The 20,818-nt window shown below is 40.1% G+C and overlaps 1 protein-coding gene across 1 annotated transcript; it reads right to left on the bottom strand.

Annotated features, from left to right (window-relative positions):
- Nucleotides 1-517: 517 nt before the first annotated feature.
- washc4 (WASH complex subunit 4) lies at nt 518-20,746 on the bottom strand. The gene is made up of 33 exons (XM_077567154.1): nt 20,600-20,746; nt 19,998-20,137; nt 19,583-19,636; nt 19,452-19,517; nt 19,277-19,322; nt 19,105-19,172; nt 18,942-19,024; nt 18,636-18,678; nt 18,455-18,558; nt 18,157-18,277; nt 17,571-17,694; nt 17,357-17,484; nt 17,115-17,275; nt 16,917-17,043; nt 16,560-16,685; nt 16,369-16,476; nt 13,591-13,737; nt 13,178-13,257; nt 12,989-13,094; nt 12,709-12,825; nt 11,084-11,252; nt 9,528-9,682; nt 6,791-6,865; nt 6,599-6,703; nt 6,382-6,516; nt 4,535-4,643; nt 3,436-3,502; nt 3,182-3,268; nt 2,922-3,069; nt 1,981-2,077; nt 1,704-1,900; nt 1,509-1,605; nt 518-1,391 (listed from the first exon to the last, which is right to left on the bottom strand). Exons 1-33 carry the CDS (start codon nt 20,658-20,660, stop codon nt 1,327-1,329), a joined length of 3,516 nt encoding a protein of 1,171 aa, XP_077423280.1. The 5' UTR covers nt 20,661-20,746; the 3' UTR covers nt 518-1,326.
- Nucleotides 20,747-20,818: the final 72 nt, after the last annotated feature.

Below are 20,818 nucleotides of genomic sequence, written 5' to 3'. Positions count from 1 at the left end.
ATACAGTATATATATATATATATATAGGACATCTATTTTGGAACAAATCTTGCCCTGCCTTTTGCCTCATTTTTGAGGCGAGCATGGATGCAATATGTGGAAGGAACAGGATATTTGCTGGAGCCTGGAACACAGCACTTTGGGCAACAAAATCAGTTTGAATGTCACACAAGGAATTTCCTGATTCTCATCTTAAATGACATCCGTCATGGCAAAAGACAAATCTAGTTTTCAATATAAAATAAAACTCTTAGTTGAGGCTATTTGGTCAGCAGAATTTCATAGGAAAATTTGTGGAGAAAACAGTGCAGATCTGTCTTGTATTTCATGAGGCAATCGCTTCGTCTTTGTATTAAAGCAGACCAACGCTTTCCCGAATCACATTGTCTCTTGTACTGTATGTGGTTCTTAAATGCTTCTGCAATCGTCAACCAAATTACTGGAACAATGACACACATTCCCTCTGACTTGTCTATGCATAAGCGTTTTTGCATTTTTAGAAAAGCGCTATACAAAATAATTTCAAAGTGCAAGTTTTATTAGTTTTCAAATATGTACCCAACTATGTTAAGTGATGGAATGTCGTGTTAAGCAAATATTAAATGTTATCACCATCAATGTATATAAAATGAAGCAAAGTGTAAAATGCAATGATTATCAGTGCTGTAAAAAATGTCTTGCATTGTGCAAGACAGATTCTGTGTATAATTATTTCCACATTAATCTGGCATTCTGAAGTGGGACGCATCTACAGTTCAGAAAGGCACATATACATTTCAACAATGTGGTAAAAGGACACTAAAATTGAGCCGTATGCAAATATGGCACAAACATCAATACTTTGCTACTGTGCATACGGAGGCGTTAAGAGCAAAGCTACCACCCCCAAGGCCATGAATAATCATGATGCTGCCTATGAAAATAACATGGCATTCAGGTAAACTCATTTTGAGCTCAACCAAAAAGCTACGAGCTGTTACATTATTATTATTATTGGCTGGCAACCAGTGCCCTTTGCCCAAATTCAGCTGGGATGAGCTCCAGTTCACCCACAAGCCTATTGAGGGAGTTAAAAGTTGTACACAAAATGGATAGACAGAAAAGACACTTTGCACTTTCTCGGTAAGTCCTAATGAGTACACATCCTTTGATAAAAGCACACACCCATTTTGCATTGACATAAAAATCGACCAAATCTTTCCATTCTTCCCTGGTAAATTTGCAATCTTCAAACTTCAGTCAAATGTTCCTCACAGTGTAGTTAGTTTGACATGTTGGACTTTATGGTTCGTTCTTTGCTCGCTTGCTGTCAAAATCACAACAGGGTCACTGTGATCCGGCCTCTGCAGGGCTGGGTCCATCGGAAGATCCTCCATCTTTAGAGGTGCCTTCTATTTGGAAGGAGGGGGGGGCGTGAAGAATTAAACCAAGACTTCATGATTCATTAAACAGGAAGCCATTTTTCACAAGCACTTGAGGGTGTTATAATTTAGGACTCATTAATAAACCTTGATCCTTCTTTTCCTGAGTCTCCTCGGCTGCCGTCTTGTCCGCTCTGAAGAAAATACGGGCGCTGCTTAAGGAAAAATGAAGTAGCTCAAACTCCTGCAGATGGAGATCAAATGAGATATGAATATTCCCTAGGAGCAAAAGAGGCCACTTACGAAGGAGAAAAAGTCACGAGGGTTACATGAAGTCGGTACCTGAAGGTAGAGATCGAGTCTTTTCTGGGTGAGGTTCATTGTTTGCAGCAACTTTTGATCCTGACTGGCAGAGTTGACCTGCTGCTCCTTCACCACGCAGCTCATCTCCTTCTTGTACTTATCTCGGACCGACTGGAACCAGTGCAGGGAGTCGAACTCCAGGTACTGGTCCAGCAGCTTCAGAATGTAGGCCACACCTGAGCAAAAAGAGAAATATGCGGTCATATGTGCGTTTACCATTTTGTGGTTATAACACGCCGAATGAAAGGTCACTTGCCCATCGCAAATCCATCATCTGTAAAAGCAGCTCCGTTCTTGTTCTTCTTGTTCAGCTTCTCTTTGCAGCTGATGGAATGTTCCACAAAGTTCACAGTCTAAAGGACAAATGCATTTGCTGGTGTCAAAACTACTGGAAGTCAGTTGACTCTCTATAGGTACTGTTAACATTGTTAACATTTTTAATTCTTTATTTTATTTTTTAACCATTTTGAATTTAGTTATAGATGTGTAGATGCACATCTACACAGGTGTAATAATGTTAAACTCAATATAACTCGACCTTAACCTATCTGTTATCTTGTTTCGTCTAAATTCCCTTTCCCTTGTCCTGCTTGAGAAAATGCAAGCTGGCATATTGAGATTCTGTTTTGGGAAGAAAGTTCAATCTGACATATTGAGATTCTGTTTTGGGAAGAAAGTGCAAGCTGGCATACTGAGAACCTGTTTTGTCTAAATGTGAAAGATCAACATAGCATACTGTGAGAATGTAATCTGATTTTCGTATTTGATGGGAGGAGAAGAGGCGTTTTTCTGTACAAACTCTGATTGTAATAAAGGGCTGTGTCTCCTGTGGGGAGGAACACACATTCTTGGATGACACTGCTTGGGTGATATGCAATTGTGTGACCAGAGATCTCTGTAATAAATTCTCCTTGCAAGGACCCTTTTCACAGGAATCTCATCTTTGATTTATTTGAACACGCAAAAGATTACAAAACTTATTATAATCCTTCAGTACGAACTGGCTTTGTTAGGCCAAAGATTCCATTTTGAGCACATGTATGATACTGCAGCGCTAACAGGCTAAGCTTAAATGAAAGTTGTTCTTTTTTCGTTTTGGTTATGCCTTTCCATACATCCGCCAGTAGAAAGAAAGAACCCTGGTTAGTATCTGCTTGGAAACGAGTCCGATGTTGGCGAAAAGGGATTCACACTGACCAGCGGCGGCACAATCATGTAGAAGTTCCTCAGGTGCATGTTCTTAACACGTCGAAACTCGGGTGCAAACACTTCCACCAGCATCTTGAAGTATTCGGTCCCCTCGGCAGAGTTGCTCGTCAGGTCCCCCAACACGGAATCCAGCACGCTGCGTACGACGAGCAGAGTTCGGGAAACCCCAGTATTGTTAGCAGACACCGAAAGCCGCATCATAATTCACAGGAAAGACAGAATGTCAACATGGTGGACTCATTCGTTACCCTGCAGCTCTCTGAGATTCTTCTGACAGTTCCTCCTCCTTTACCAGCTCCTCAAAATTGACAATATCCTCCAAGTCTGGGACAAACCTTCAAAGAATACAAGACCCATAACACAAATCAACCACAATTCATATGGCATTTTATTAGTATATTGACTAAAGTGATGGTAATCCATCCAATCAGTCATTAATCCTCTCTGCCGCTTCCAGGCCTCGTTTCCAATTTAAAATGTTTATTGTCATTGCCCAGTTTACCTAATGGCGCTACTGCAGCAGTGAAGTCCTCCTGAGCGGATCATGCGCACATAACCCATGGCATTACCTGCAAGACAAATGTCAAGTCCACATTTAGTTACTTTATAGAATGTCATGCAGTTCAAAACGAGATGTAGTGTAATGATTTTCTGGACAAAGATTCAACATCAAACATAACAACTGTTTTTTTTTGTAATTCTAACACAGAGGCTTTAGATTGGAACATTATGTTTTGTTTTTTTGTACCCAAACCAATTTTTTGGGGGGAAGCATTAATTTCCAGCAATGGATATCTGAAAAGAACAACAAATCACCCAAGCTGGAATACAAAAAACTCAAATTAACTAAAAAATTGACTAAAAAAATAAATAAAATAATGTACAACAGTCTGATGATTATCTAATAACAATTAACCCCCCAGTGTTTTAGTTTATTTAGTTTATTAGTTTATTTATTTTAGTTTTAGAATTTAAAAAAACATTGACATTTGGCAAAACTAAACAAGCCTAGATTATAATAATATTAATGTTTTGTTTTTTGTTTGGACCTGACTTCTATTTTAGTTGTACATTTTTATTTTCTTGGTATATGCACTGCTCTGTACATGTTTGGTGTATGCTTAGTATTTGAATTTTTTACATTTCCTTCATAAATGTTTGTTGAACGGTAACGCTGGATTTTGACTAATGGGGGTTGAGAGAAAAAACAATTCCAAAAAGATCCGTTAGAGGTCGCACTTTGTCTCTCTTTCCATTCATCACACAGATCCCGCCTTGTAGACGCCTCACCTTGAACAACTTTTTGAACTGCATTTAAATGAATTTTCTATCGTGCTCCTTTCACATCAGGGTCATGGGTGAGCTGAGCCCATGACGCCTCCCTGGATTGGTTGCAAAAACAATCACATGGTACACATAGACACCACTGACATTCACGATTTAGACTCTTCAGTTCACCAAGCACGCATGTTTTTGAAATGCGGGAGGAATGTAGATGAGCTACTGCTAACCACACTGCAGCACAAAGTTGCATCCAATTTATAAATAAATAAATTATAAAGTTTATGCAAATAAGGTAAACATCTGTGTGTGTATTTTACCAATCTGACTGATGAGCTGTCTGAACTGGTCCAGGTAACTCTGTCCATCAGGAGTGATGCCCAGCTTCCTGATGCCACGATTGAACTTCTCAGCGCGCTCAAAAGGATACTACAAACAAAGTCATCAGCAAATTTGAAGAAAAATACTTCCATCCTGAGAATTTTGTGGTTTACTTTAACCTTATAACGCCAAATGTATTGTGTTTTTTTCCCCTCATTAAAACTCCTTGACTGCCATGGACGTTAAAAGACGTCAAGTAAAAACCTACGGAGGGCCGCCAATGACGTTAAAAGACTTCATCCATTTTTTTTTTTTTGAAACGGGTGGAGGAAAGCCTTGGCCAGCTGTGGTGAAAGTTTCAAGCAGATCTAGTTAGCCTAATGACTATTTTTGGCCCCTAGATGGCAGCAATGACTCTCTTTTGACAAGATTGGGTAGGCGTCAGTAGAAGACGTGAGGCGGAGCTAGAGGGGACAATGGCTGGGGAAGGGAAGAGAACATGGCGACCGGTTGCAAGCAGCTCACGCTGGAGCAGTTTTTTTCAAAGACGAAAAGCATCGACCAACGCTAAAGAGCATATTGATGACGACGATGATCATCATCGATGATGATGATGGTGACTCCGAGGTTGACGCTGAAGTTGCAAGCGTTGACGCGGCGGCTATGACGACGTCATAAAGGTTCACCGGCTAGCGATGCTAACACCGGAATACGCGGAGCACAACCGAGCACGCTCAGGCGGACGTTCAATCGGACGACGAAGAGTGCCCCGAGTCCAATGCATATTCATCGGAGTAGTGGGTACAGTCTGCTACTTGCTATTCCCCGGAAAAAAAGGCCGTCAAGAAAGTGAAACGTCTGCACGCGAAAGGAGCCATCGCAAGTGAAACTAATCTGTTGTGCAAATCCTGCTGCATCTCCTTGCACGCAGGGGAGTGTTACAAAAAGAAAAACTGTATTTGAAACATCCACATAATTGTAAGTAGTACCACAGTTGCACACATTTGTAAATAGTTTGCGAAATTGTTTTGTCAAATTGTTACACTGTTGAATGGAAATAAACGTATTTTGCAAACAAAAAACACTTTTTCCATTGTTGGTGATAGCGTTTTACAGAAGTAAAGCACTATTTAGGTGTTTGTGGCATCATTCATAGACAAAAAGAAGTGTACAATTCACTAGAGTGCATGAAATAATATAGTTTCACAAAAAGCTTGTTTTCTCCGTTTTTTGTTTCAAAACAGAGCATTTCGGTGAAACTAACCATTTTCTATTGTTGATTACTGAAGAACGGAATAAGGTAGAAACAAACTTTTTTTTTTCAGATGAAAGATGAGAGTTCAATCTTTCATTTGGTAGTATGTGTGTTTCCATAGTCCAAACACAACATTTTCCGTGGACCTTGAAAGATCAGTCAAAATGCTTAAATCGGCTGGCACCTGGGACAACCCGTTCTGAAAACGTCTGGCAGTCAAAGAGTTAAAAGCCTGACGTGTATGGTCTGACACATGCATTGCCCGGATGATCCATTAGAGGGCAGTATCACCCAGCTGATGTCTTTTCCAGCGACCTTGCAAAATCGCCCCTATGGGTATATGCCACGGAGGAGGCGGGACTTCCTGTGGCATCTACATTGACAGTTATAAATGTACAAATTTAAAGCATTGTGACTGGATGTATCAAACATGACACAAATCAAAAGTCATATGTGGAAGTTGATTTTCAACAACAACAAAAAAAGTTTGTTCAAAAGGACCAATAAATACTCTAGTTACAAAATAATCTGAATTTTCTCTGATCTATTTCACGGTTCAGACTTTATAGGGTTAAATGTCCTCGTCCCCACCTTTTGGTCCGACTGGTCCTTTGTTTCTCTGAAGAAGCGAATGTCCTTGATGAGCCTGGATTTGATGTGTTCGTCATACATGAACTGACTGAAGATGTAAAACTTCTTGCGCAGGAACTGGTAGGTGAAGTTCACCTGAAGGAGAAACGATCTCCCCGCGTGAGCTAATGCAGACGTCGGTCAAGTCAAAGCATGCACACGGTCCGTGCACACTCACCGTGGTGTTCATAATGCCGGTGCCGTGGGTGCGGATGGAGTTGGCGATGTGTCGGATGTTGATGGTGTTCAAGTGCTTGTTGTTACTTGCCTTCTCTATGAAGATCTGTGAGACAACACTTGCTACGTTATATAAAATACTTGACAAGTACATAGCATTGGAACTGCTGCTAAAAGAATAAACAACTCTCACCTGGTTGTTGAGGTTATATAGATAGCGTGAGACAAAAACATGGATGTTCCTCATTATCTCCAAAACATCCAAGCCCTTGATGAGAATATGGAGTGTTAGATGAATACATTTATTTGCACTTCCAAACAGGGCTGGACCGGCCATCTGGCGTACAGGCCAGATGCCCGATGGGCCAACGTCTTTCAGAGTCGATGCGATGCAATTTAATGACCATTTTCCTCACTTTCAACAGTCAGAAATCCGTTTTCGCATTTTTTTCCCACCGCCAAATTTGAAGCGCAACGATTATGTGTTAATTCTTTTGACATTTAATGTTATGACGACGTCTTCAACATTTTTTGATCCACTGCAATGAATTACTTGCATACTTTAAAATGGGGGGAAAAAATGACCCCAATATTTTGACATGAACAAATATTCTAAATGTGATACGCAAACATTTATTAAATGCTTTACTTTAATGCATGTAATTATGTTTATTGCTCAAACAACCTGTGCTACCTTAAAAGTAATAATAATAATAATAATGCATTGGATTTATGTAACGTTTTTCTAAACACTCAAAAAAACGCTTTACAATGGAATGGCTACCCTATTCATGCACTTACACGCAAGCTGCTTAAGTAGCCACAGCGGCCTTCGGGCAGACTGACGGAAGCGTGGCTGCCAGTGTGCGCCTACGGCCCCTCCGACCACCGCCAAACATTCGCACCTTCCATACACCAGTGTGAGTAGCACTGGAGGCAATGTGTGCGAAGTGCCTTGCCCAAGGACACGACGACACATGACTCGGGGAGAGCGGGGATCGAACAGCCGACCTTCTGGTTACTGAACGGCCGTCTCTACACCCTGAGCCACGGCCGCCACGTAGCCGTCCGCTGTCACGCTAAAGGTTAATCTACGGTCAAAATTAATAGTGCAATTAATGCGATATTTTTTGTGATTAATTAATCAGTTCATGCTTTAACTTTGACAGCACTAATAGCAACACACACAAAATCAAAATTTTCCAACAGTACCAATTTGCCATTGTATTAGATAGATGCCAGTATGAGTACTCAACACTTGACTCGTCACCGATACAAAGTGCCGATACCACTACTACTTTTGATACATAAAATTCATCAAAATCATTTTAAAGAAAGATAACCCAAAACAGCATTTTTCCTTATTAAAATGGCATAAAATTAACAGATATTTTCTATTCTTGTAATTTCTAGTTCCTGATCAGGGCACCTACACAAGTACTGATACCTTGGAAATAAGGCAGGTATCGATACCCACGCTAGTATACCCAAACTAGTATTAGGAATTTTCATTTAACTGTGAAGTGAAGAAATAGTAAACCCTCCAGACCAGGGGTTACCAACTCCAGTACTCAAGGGCACCTATTCTGTAAGTTTTAAAGTTTCCCCACCTCAGACACACCTGATTCAAACGATCAGCTCCTCAGCATGCTCTACAGAAGCCTATTAACGATCCTGATCATTTGAATCAAGTGGAGGCAGGAAACATCTAATACATACAGGACCCGAGTTGTTGACCCCTGTTTTAGACCACTAAAGCTCCTATGCAAGGGTGGGAAATGGGACAATGGCTCTTAAGAAATCTTATATAATCTTAACACCTTTGTAGAATAATTGAGGTGGCATTAAGTCGAGATGCACAGAAAAGAGGTCCAGTTTGTCTACACAATGCTAAAGACCTGTCGACCAAAGCTGATGATTAGAATGTACGAAGGGAGTCTGACATCTACGTTCTGACGGAAGGGTAACATGTAAGTTTCCTGCCCCTATAAGAAGTCTACTTTCAACCAAAGAAGTCATGTCAAAGTTCGTTCATCTCCTTCCAAACTTTCCTGGCCAATTCATCTGGAGGGCTCATCGGGGTTGACCATTCCGAATCAAAGAAACACACCCAATGATGTTCAGTGCACGGTAGGGGTGTGAATTGCCTCGTACCTGGCGATTCGATTCGTATCACGATTCATAGGTCACGATTCGATTCGATACCAATTAATCCCGATACGAATCTATAAATTGATTATTGCGATTTTTTTTTAAAACACAAATTTAGAAAATACTAATCAGTAAACGTGCACATGTACACTGTAAGATTTGTATGGAAATTTATTTATTTATCTGAAAATTCAGGCTTATAACTGAGCCACTGCATTTAACTAACTGGTTGCAGTCTGTTTCATGTTTGAACAGCACTAATATCAAATATTAAGGCTTAATGTTCCATTAATATAACATTCTTCCATGCTTAATGTGTGAATCCTAACCCTAAGTAAGACATTTTGCTGAATATTCCCATAAAAAAATTTATGTTTAAAAATCGATTCGGCCGCATATGGAATCGATTCGAGAATTGCGTGCTTTAATATCGCGATACTATTGCCGAATCGATTTTTTTCTAACACCCCTAGTGCACGGATTTTGGGCTAGGAATTTAAGATTTCAGTTACTTAACTCCAGCAGTCTCAATCCTTATTCCAGACAGTGAAATGCTTCTCCCCTTCATGATGTTTTTAATTTTAGTGACAACCCTTGGGGCTCATGATACCACATTTCGTCAGCTATCTCAAACGTTTGCTTTGTTTGTATTTTAACCTGTTAAAAAATAGGGCACGATAACCACAAAAAATCTACAAAAAATGTTAATTGACCATTGCGTTTCTGTGCACGCTTGACACTGAGCAATAACACGACGATGTGCTTGCAAACCAACAGACCTGCTCCAGGGTCTGGCTCGGCAGGTGCGCTTCTGTCATTGTCAGCCCGTAACGCTGTGTGGCAAGATTTCTCATCTCGCTGTAGGTGGCCCAGTCATGAAGAGCCACAGTGGTCAGGTTGTAGAATGTTTTATCCAGATAGTGGGTCACGTAGGCTGGAAGAACATTTGCAGTGATTAAGAACAATAATGAGCTCTCAGCTCACCCACGAATCGAATTTAGGACACACACTAGGATTCGATTCGTATCACGATTCATAGGACACGTTTCGATACCGATTAATTCCGATGCAAATCTATAAATTGATTATTGCGATTTTTTTAAAACTCAAATTTAGAAAATATTAATCAGTAAACTTGTACATGTACACTGTAAGATTTGTATGAAAATGTATTTATCTGAAAATTCTGTCATAACTGAGTCACTGGATTTAATTAACAGGTTGCAGTCTGTTTCATGTCTGAACAGCACTGAAATAAAATATTATGGTTTAATGTTCCATTAATATAACATTTTTCCATGCTTAATGTGTGAATTCTAACCCTAAGTAAGACGTTTTGTTGAATATTCCCATAAAAAAATGATGTTTAAAAATCGATTTGGCCACACTGTAATATCGCAATATATTGCCGAATCCATTTTTTTCTAACACCCCTACAAGACAGTATAAAATAATTTAAAAAAAAAATCGATTTTGGGACATTTAAAATCGATTCTGAATCGTACTAAATGAGAATCGATTTTTTGGCACACCCCTAGCACACACGGAAAACGGACAGATGACGACTTGACTTCCATGGCAAAAATGTACATCCCAGAGCAAGATCAGTTGAGAACATTATGTTAAGTACTCTCTTACAAATATTATAGGAAATCTTAGTCTGGTTCACACGGCAAGACCACACGTAAAGAGAAAAAAATCACGGGAATAACAGTTTTAAACGTACCGTGTGTGGTGTGTGTGTAGCCACACTGCACAATTAACACACCACACACGGGCTGAGTTCATTCATAAATGTGACGCAAAACCTCTCGGGATTAAACAAGACTTCCGAGTCAACAAACATGCAGGACCAGTCACGATACTTCCTGCTTTTTAGACGAAAAAGCGGCATAAAAAGAAAAAGTGTTGTTTAAAGGAGTGTAAATGGGCTCTGGGTGGCAAGGCATCGCTTGCCCTCGGTGCTGGCAGCGCGGGTTCGTGTCCCATCTGGAGACCACGTTGTGTAGTATGTGTGTGCGTGTATGAAAAATAAAATTTTATTAAAAAAAAGGAGTGTAATAGCGCAAGCACGGACGTTCTGCTGCGTCATGACTGTTTTGATTCCCCACTGGTTTCCCCGCCGGCTCGCTTTCTGATTGGCTGCGCGTCAATGTCAACCGGCTGCGCTGTGGTTTGTCCTCGGGGCGCACGGAGAGAAGTCGGGTCAAAACAATCCAACATGTTGAATATCCCCAATTTCAAGATTGTCGGGAGGGGAAATTCGGGGCTAAAATCGGGCCAATTATCCTGCCGTGTGAACCAGGCTTTAGTCTGATTTGGACTTTTTCAGCACCTTTGATATGAATGAACCGGTTGAAGAATCTGATGGGTTTGAGGTAGAAGAAGTGGGCCAAGTCCTTCATGCCAACTTTGAACGGGTTCCTGTCGTCCAGCTTCAGGTGCGTGTGGACCGAGAGCCGCAAGTCCTTCTCTATCTCTTTACACAATTTGTCCAGCAGGTGCTTTATTTTCAAGACAAAGAGAAAAAAGAAAAAAAAAAAAAAGGTAAAATGGTAAATGGACCGCTATTTATACGTATAGCGCATTTATCAACACCATATGGAGCCTAAAGCGCTTTACAATTAAAGCCTCGCGCACAACAAACTCTGAATATCGACCAATGGTCTAACCTCCTCATAAATCACATTTTAATGGAAAAAAATATCTGCCTCAAATAAAAACCAAATATCAAAATTTATAGAAACATGGTCTACGTATATAGAATTTTTTAACCTAATTCTGGTTACTTAAATTCTGTCTGTTAGCGAGAGCCACCACATTGTGATAACTTACATTGATGTTTCTGCATTTGGCAATTTATTATTATATTATATTATTAGTATGGGATTTTTTTTAATAGGTTTTAGGTGAACTAATGAATACACACACACTCGCATGCACACACGCACACACACATACAAAAAAATAATAATTAAAATAAAAAAAATAAAAAAGGAGAGCAATGATGACATGTCAAATCGAATGAACAATACTGAGCTCTCCAGGAAAAAAAAAAAAAATAAAATAAAATAAATAAAAATAAAAAATAAAGCCTCGCGCACACACCCACACCAGTGGACGGCTGCTGCCAGGTCCACTGGGAGCTACTGAAGACATTTAACATTTTCAATTTGATGTTTTACTGTTTTTGAATTTACTTATAGGCATATCAATGTGATATAATCATGAGTATTTAAAAGAATACAGTGGGATGGTGATTTTGTGAACTCTTATTGATCTTCGTACCCCCAAAGCTATTGAAGATAGAATGTGCATGATGTTATCAGAGCCTTTTGTCATTAGAGACTAAAAGTCTGGGGTCAGATCCTGATTGCATTTGTTCCCCCAGTCAAGAAGGGGAACTATATGTAAATGTCTGTTTACTAATAACATTACACCTTTGTTTAACCTGGAGTCGACATGTCTGTATGTAAACGTCTGCTTACTAACAACATTACACCTTTGTTCAACTAGGAGTCGACATGTCTGTCCTTTGTTCAATCAAGAGGCGGGAAGAGGAACCTTTTATCTTTTGAGTATAAATGAGTCGATGTTCTGTAGATTGTTACAGACTTGGGGCCCCGCGTTGCATTCAGATGTGGTGTCCTGACTTTGTCTTTAGAAGCTTCTAAATAAATCCTTGCAAGGAACCTTCTTCATCAGATCTCGAATACAATTATTTTGGACACGCAAAGATTACACTTAATATAGTAATCAAAATATTCCTTCACTAATCGGGGTTCAGTGACTTGCTCAAGGACAGTTCGAAATGCTCACAAGGGGTGAGGCTCGAACCCACATCGTCGCAGATGGGAGACGACCACTCTACCACTGAGCCGTGCCGCCCCAACGGGTGTGATTGTGCTTCTGTTGGATGAAGGCATCGCTTCCTTTCTAGCGCAGTCCGCTTTGACTCACCTCGTTGAAAACATCCATGATCTCCTTATCGTAGCTCTCCAGTAGCTGATCGCACGACTCCGTGTGCTTGGTTTGCAACATGGAGGGCACGCAGTCCCTCAGGGCACTAAACATGTACTGTATGAACCCATCGTGGCGGCATAGCAAAAGAGGTCACAATTAAAACGCATGCAAATACTGATACTGAAATATCTGTTATCACATGGTCAAACCTAAATCTCCAAATAATGAACATCTGAATTTTATTTGTATGTGATGTTTATTTGTATGTGGTTCTTACGTGCATTCGTGCTGCGTCCACTGCATTTTCGTAAACATCATCCAAGTAGATGGGAAATACAGCTCGATGCCAGTAAAGGAAGCTGCAGTCACACTGGAGTTTGACCCTTGGAAGTAAAAGTAAAACAGGAAGTGAGTGCAGACGTCCGTCACATCCAAGTTGGCCGGTGTCGCCCTTAATTCGGCCCACCTCTCACTCAGCTCACTTATCAGGTCCAGCTTTTTCAACAGAAGCTGCAACGGAAGCAACTCCTCGTCTCGGAAGGTTTTCTACAGGCATGTTGAATATAAACATATGTACATAATCCTTTGAATTACTTCAAAATATTCTTCACATCATCACGCCAATTGTTTTCACTGTTTTCAAATCTGTCTGTCACGAAGGCCATGATTACCGACTTAGAAACTCTGCAACGTGTTTAGCCCGACTAGTTAGCCAGCCAAAGCTCATTGCTAGCTAATTGATGAGACATGAAATGCAATGAGAAATGTGAAACCGCTTTTTTCGAGCCTTGAGTGGCCGTACATGATTAGAGTTGCCCACCCCTGGTCGAGACACTTTTTGTCCATGCTTGTTGCTCTGTGCTTTTAATGCCAACTTACCAACTGAGTGCCAACGCAGAGAGCCAAAGACACCACAAGGCGTCTCTCTTTTGTGCTGGGTCCGCTGAGAACATTTTCGGCTAGCACCAAAGAGGACAGCACATCCAGACGCTGCTCGCTGTACTTCTTGTCAGAGATCACTCTTTTCTGGGGACAAACGTACAAAAATGAGGGATGAATAGGAAAGCGGTGAGCTTTCTTTATCCCAAAACGTACTCATTGATCACAACAGTATGCTCACTTCTGATGAATAAATGAATCAAAAGGTATGTCCTCTTATTGTCCTTTCAGTGCAATTAATTGCAAATGCACATTTTGGAGCTTAACCCTGGAGAACCCACGGGGCCAAATTTCCTATCAATTCTGCTACTCAAATAACAAAGACCTTGTTATTTTATTTTATTTTTTTTACAAATTTTACTTCAAAAGTCCAGAGTGCCACTTCTGACCCCTTGCATGGGGCCATCTAGTGCAGTGGTCCCCAACCACCGGGCCGCGGCCCGGTACCGGGCCGTGGGTCATTTGTTATTGGGCCGTGAGTCATTTGGTACCGAAAGCAAAAAAATTGCATTATTTTAATTTTTTTTCGAAAATGATATTTTATTTTGAAAAGTGGCCGGATTCTGTCTGTTACATCCGTCTCACTTGACAACTCTGTTGTTGGTGCGACGTTACGGACACCGTTAATAAAGTTGCACATGATTACACAGTAGATTTACGTTTATTATTATTATTATAGAGAAAATAACACAGTTTTTTTCTTGTCATTTTATTTTGTCTTTATCAGCTAAACCTTTAGATTGGGCCGTGAAAATATTGTCAGACATTAAACCGGTCCGTGGTACAGAAAAGGTTGGGGACCACTGATCTAGTGGATGAATATTGCACTTACATGAGCCAGAGTGGCGGTGACAAGATGGCTGGCAACATGCTGTTTTGTTGAGCTGGAAATCAAGCCAAACAAAACCATCTTCTCAGCAAACCATCAGATGGTAAAATTGTGTTTTCTTTGTTAATCTATTTCATATCATGTTGCAGAATGCCTAGGAGTATGTTTGATATATATATTTTGATAAATTAGCAACTCTGAGCTAGTTCAAAAAACAAGGGTTAAAATTGAAAAAACATATATTTTGGTGTTCAGTGAACTTATAGCAGTCATTTAATGTATAATTCATAATTTTCCAAAGAAGAAAAGGGTTCTTGGGTTCTCCAGGGTTTTAAACTAAGTCTTACCAGAGGTCATGTGGGACAGAATCATATCAAGAGAGAAATGGGTATACTATAGCCAAATAAAGTTCAGTTCTGCTAGCATCAAAGGACAATTCTGGGGATGTTTAGTTTGGCAACATTGAATTCTCAATACAAGCTGTTGAGAAAATAAATGAGAAGAATATACATCCAAAGCTATGTAATGAAAGCAGATGGCGTTGTGTTTGGTGATCACATGAGCCAATTAATACAGTGCCCAATTCCAATGAAGTTGGGACTTTGTGTTAAGAACAGAAAACAACAATTTGCAAATCATGTTTAACAAACTATTGAACTGAATAAACTTGAAAGAAAATATATTTAGATATCTTCAAACTTTGTTTTTAGCAAATAATCATTAACTTTGACTTTTATGGCTGGAACACGTTCTGAAAAAGCTGGGACAGGTGACAAAAACGTTGAGGAATGCTCATCAAACATCTGTTTGGAACACCCCAGAAGTGAACAGGCTAATTTGGAACAGCTGGGTGCCATGGTTGGTTATAAAAAGGAGCTTCCCTGAATTGCTCAGTCATTCACAAGCAAAGATGGGGCAAGGTTCACCTTTTTGTGAACGAACAAGTGCGTGAGAAAATGGTCAAACAGTTTAGGGACAATGTTATGTCAACATACAATTGCAAGGAATTTCATCATCTACGGTCCATAATGTCATCAAAAGGTTCGGAGAACCTGGAGAATTCACTGCATGTAAGTGCCGCCGCCAAGCTCATCTAAGATGGACTGATGCAAAGTTCAAAAGTGTTCTGTGGTTTGACGAGTCCACATTTCAAATCGTTTTTTGGAGATTGTGGACGCCGTCTCCTCTCACAACTTACACACCCGTGAAGGCACTATTAATAATGCTGCCGTCCAATCAATGTCTTTCATGGACGCCCCTGCTTATTTCAGCAAGACAATGCCAAACCGCATTCTGCACACATTACAACAGTATGGCTTTGTAGTAAAAGAGTGCGAGTACTACACTGACCTGCCTGCAGTCCAGACCTGCATCCCTTGGAAATGCGTGGCACATTATAAAGCGTAAAAAAATGACAAGGGGGACCACGGACTGTAAGAATAGGAAACGCCACCTACAAAGCTTCAACAATTAGTGACCTCAGTTCCCAAACGTTTATTGAATGCTGTAAAAGAAAAGGTGATGTATCACAGCGGTAAACATGACCTGTCCCAGCTTTTTTGGAATGTGTGAATAAGCCTTGCAATTCTAAGTTACTAATTATTTGCTAAAAACAATAAAGTTGATCTGTTTGAACATCAAATATCGTCTCTTTGTAGTGCATTCAATTAAGTTTAGGTTGAACATGATTTGCAAATCATTGTATTGTTTTTATTTGTGTAACACAAGGCCCCAACTTCATTGGAATTGGGTTTGTATGTTAAAAAGGAATTGCACTTTTCCTTTAGGTCCACAGTATTGAAAACCATTTGGAAAAAAACGAGTGTCGTATTACGCAACTATTGAAATCTAATATGATCAATGGATCATATATGTTGTGTATTTATTACCTTGGCAACACAGATGGCATTGAGGGCCTGTGACTGCAGCTGCTGAGTGATGTGAGAGACAGAATCTGCCACGACCATGGACCGTCTGTGAAACGTGTGCTCCACAGCCTTGGGGGACAATCACATGTCACAGCAAAAGTACCCCTGCCAACTCCCGACAGCCTCGATCATAACGGGCAGGTTTAACACACCTTTAACAATTCCACCAGTCGACACAGTGCTTTAACCGAGGTCTTGGTCATGGGACGCTGCATGGACATGTACATGTTCATGGTGGTCTTGATAATGGTACCGATGCTGTATGCAAATAGGATACCCTTCGTGGGAAAGCACACACAAAGTAAGTTTTCACAGAAAAAAAAAAAAGTATTCTAGATTTTGAAAAGGTTTGGATGAATTACACTTATAAAGCTGCAGTTTTCCAGATGAACTACAGTTCCACATTATAGCCCTTATGCACATTTTGTTCCTTGATAATAATAACATGCGACACAGTATAAAATCCTATGTAATGAGCATTGTGCTCATGGAGGACACCGATGTCTTACCTGAACAAAAACATTACACCTGCTGTTAAGGTCTTCAGCCATCTTGTCACTCTTGTGCTCCTTGCAAAGAATGGACTCCATCTTCATCATCCAGGACGTTACAAACACATAGTACGACTGAACATCCCTGAAAACAAGCTGATGTCATGTTAGCAATGCTGCAATTCTTACTGAAAGAAACAGCCACGAATTACTGACTTAGAAAGTGTCTGGGCTCTTTGCTGAAGGAGGGTGTCTCGATGTGCTCGGATTGCTTGAATACTTTTCTTGTCCATCAGTTTGGCTGCAGCGGGAATCTTGGTAAGCAGGAACGTGTCCGGGAACCAGATGATGTTAGCGGTCAGAGTGACAGCTGGAACCTGATGAAAACATGACAAAATCTTCAGCATGATGTGTCAAGGGAATGAGCAATGATCAATATAGCGGTTTCATTTGAATACCTTTTTACAAACATCTAGGAGTGCTTTGTAAAGCTTTTTGTCGACACTTCTAAAGATGTAAAAGTGAAGCACAAAAAGAGCACAGACTCCGGCATATTTATCTCTCTGATCAATCTCTGACGGTTCCCCTGCAAAAACCACACAGACAAAAATCACTCAAACTAGAGTTAGAACACTGCATGTTGAAAAAAATATCACAAGGATTAAACCTGACCAATCTTGGATTCCACATTGGAGAAGATTGTCCGTATATTGAAGACAAACTCCTCAGCAAAAGCGGTGTTTTTGGTAATAAAAACTCCCTTTCCAGAATCATCAAATCTCTGGTCCACACACGCCTGTTGCATTGCACAAGACAAGTTAGCATGGGACGCTCTTGGTATCACTGTATAGAAAGTCTAGGTTTGAATCGTTGTCTGCTCTATCTGTGTGCCGTTTGCATGATTTTGTGCTTGTGTGGGTTCTCTCTAATGCGAACTATTTTGCGTGGGTCAGCCATGACATTAACTAGCAATCAGTCCAGGGTGAAGTGCGTCTGGCTTTAAGTCAGCTGGTATAGACTCGAACCTCCTCCTGATGCAACCGAGGAATAGATGTATTTGATATTAAATTGTGAAAATATTCCTAATATTTTAATTACTTCATGCCCCCTTGCTTGTCACATTGGAACTTCAAATAGGTGGCGGGGAACAAGTTTGCTTGGTGGTGCCCACAGGGGGTGGTTTTTGTCTTTGAATATTTGACTAACGATGATTAATTGATGATTTAAAATGATAATGTACAGCTTGTGGGTATGTCACCTGCAGTATCATGCCATCAAGCAACTGTCCCTCAAGTTTGAGCAACAGCTTCTCAAATGGTTTCAGTTTTTCTTCCGCAATTGAAAATTTCACAGGATTGTGGTGCACAGACTTCAATAACCTGGAACCCAAGCATGCAAATAGAAGAACATGTATTACTGATTATTGTAGGTTAGAGAATAATATTCATAGATGACACAGAGACAATGTGAGGATGCAATTAGTGACACACGTGTCAAAATATGAATTACGAATGAAACGTTCACTTTATACTGGATCTTAAAATTGTGTGGCTCACCTCTTATACATCTTCCAGTGATCTTTGAGTGTGCCATGATTTTCCATGATTTCATCAAGCGTAAGCAGAACCACTAACAAATCACCAAGGTGTTCATACACAATCTGCAGAGGGAAAAAGCAACATGTCGTGCTTGGAAAAATTCACCCATAAACACCACAGCTGATATGTGAAGGCTTACCTGGAAATGGACACCCGATGAATCAATAATTTTTGTTGCAGCCCTGAATTATAATAATATTGGTCAGTTATTTAATGGTACAATGGTTTATGGAAGACTTGGACGGTAGATACTGGATAGATAATTCATTTCCTATTCAAATATAAATTTAACAATCAGTTGCTTAGTTTTACAGTTAACTTTCTGTGTGCTATAGAAAAGTAGTTAGCAATTTGAAGAAAGCATGCATGTAATTTTTTTTTACATTTTTTATCAGTTATTAACTTGCTTTTCTTCAAATGCATGGTTTCTGTTTATGGCTCTTACTTGTTGCTGATGTAGAGGGCCCCCAGTTGATGAACAATGTTGACCACCACTTCATAACATCTTGACACAAAACAGGACAATTCCTGGTAGACAATGATGAGTCATTTTTTGTACTGTAAACGGCAAACTATTATCTATTGCATGAATTCCTTTCAATCGCTACCTGTAAAAAGGAGATGAATCTGCCCATCTGAATTTGGGATTCGCCTTCCACAATGCTATGGTCAGACACTGTTAAAAGGGGATACATGGATCTAGTTAATCTTTACTGAAATAAAAGCAATATTAAATTGGAAATGACAGACAAAATGGAAAACAGGGGACTTGCAGATTACCTCCCTCTCCATAGTACAATAAACCATTGTAGAACTTGTTTTCTGCCTGTGAGGTAACATGACATGAGCATTACCATAATTGTAGTTTTAAGATGTACGGTAACCTTCATAATAGCACAATAAAACAAGGACCAATCTAAAGAGATACTTTGGCAGGCACAGAATAAATGCTTACCTCATACTTGAGATTCTTCACTTCACTACACAGGGCAGCATACACTGTGATGACTTTGTTCAGAATCTGCAAGTTAACATTATTTCAATGATCATTAAGCGTCAAACCGGAAATGTTGTTCTTGGCTTTACCTTATTGTCCGTTTTAATCAACTCCAACAATGAAGACTGTTCATGTGGTAGGAGCTGAAAGACAAAGGATTGGCGAAATAAAACAGCAAATCGGTATATTACCGGTAGTTATCCTTAAGTCAAATTGTAATCAGTTTGGTAGTATGCTTTGGGTCACAATCCATTTTGAATACCTATTTTCACCTTCAGGTGCCAATTGTATATACTGTACCAGTACTACTACTTTAAATACAGCACTGGCTGGTGGAGTGGGATGGAATTTCAGTAGTTTCTCAGTTTTTTTTTTTTAATGCCGCTTAACATTACTATTTTTTTCATAATAGGTAGTAGCATCAGTTGCTAAAGTGCCCTTCTACGTCAATTTGTGTTTTGCTCAGGGTTCTAAATAGATTAACAGTGATGGTAGTTTCCTTACTTTGAGGGAAATGGGGTCCAGAGTGAAGTCCCAAACATCTCCAATTGAGTCATCGAGAGCCTCCTCAATGCCCCTCAGGTGAGCTGTGTACTCCTCCAGAAACTTGGCGTAGTTCTTCAGTTGTACTTCTGTGTGTATTTCTGTTGGAAAGGATCGTTCATCAACTAGTTTCACTTTGTTAAAGTCCGAGAATAGACGTTAGACGTTTACTGACTGCCATGCTACTATTTTGGGGGGGATTGGCGTCAGATTACGATGTCCCATACATATCTTGTGATATGGCACAGGTGTCACTTATGATATGACCCATGAATACATAATACAGAAGTACTTTCCTTTACTCTAGCATTCAACGATCTGTCCGCTGTGATGTTATGTGATGTGATGGACTGAGCGTTAGCTTACAGTCTGTTATCGTTGACTGTTAAAAGCGAACAAAGCTAACGGTATATATCAAGGCAACACGGGCTGCAGTTTAGTGAAATGTTCGCACAAAACTGGATTCTATAATCAAATAATTGATGCTTTTTGGGCTAACTTGCTAGCTAGTGTAAGCTGCTACAATCACTTTAAAAAGACTCGGCCGGATTGCAGTCACTCACTCTGTGAACCGTCATCAAAACGGTCAAATTCCCAGTCTGGTGCGATGGTTTCCACAGCCATTTCGCAGGAAAATATGTTCTCCAAATACTGTTTTTAAAATGTGGAGCTGCAGGAACCCATGATGGATCTTATGATTTATCTAAAAGGCGCAAGCGTTCTTGGGAAATGCAGTCCGGAAGTTCAGAGACAAGAGGGCAGAGGCACCATCACCACTCTAT

The sequence above is a fragment of the Vanacampus margaritifer genome, chromosome 6, assembly GCF_051991255.1.
Source record: "Vanacampus margaritifer isolate UIUO_Vmar chromosome 6, RoL_Vmar_1.0, whole genome shotgun sequence".
Lineage (NCBI taxonomy): Eukaryota > Metazoa > Chordata > Actinopteri > Syngnathiformes > Syngnathidae > Vanacampus > Vanacampus margaritifer.
This window is presented reverse-complemented; position numbering and strand designations above follow the sequence as displayed.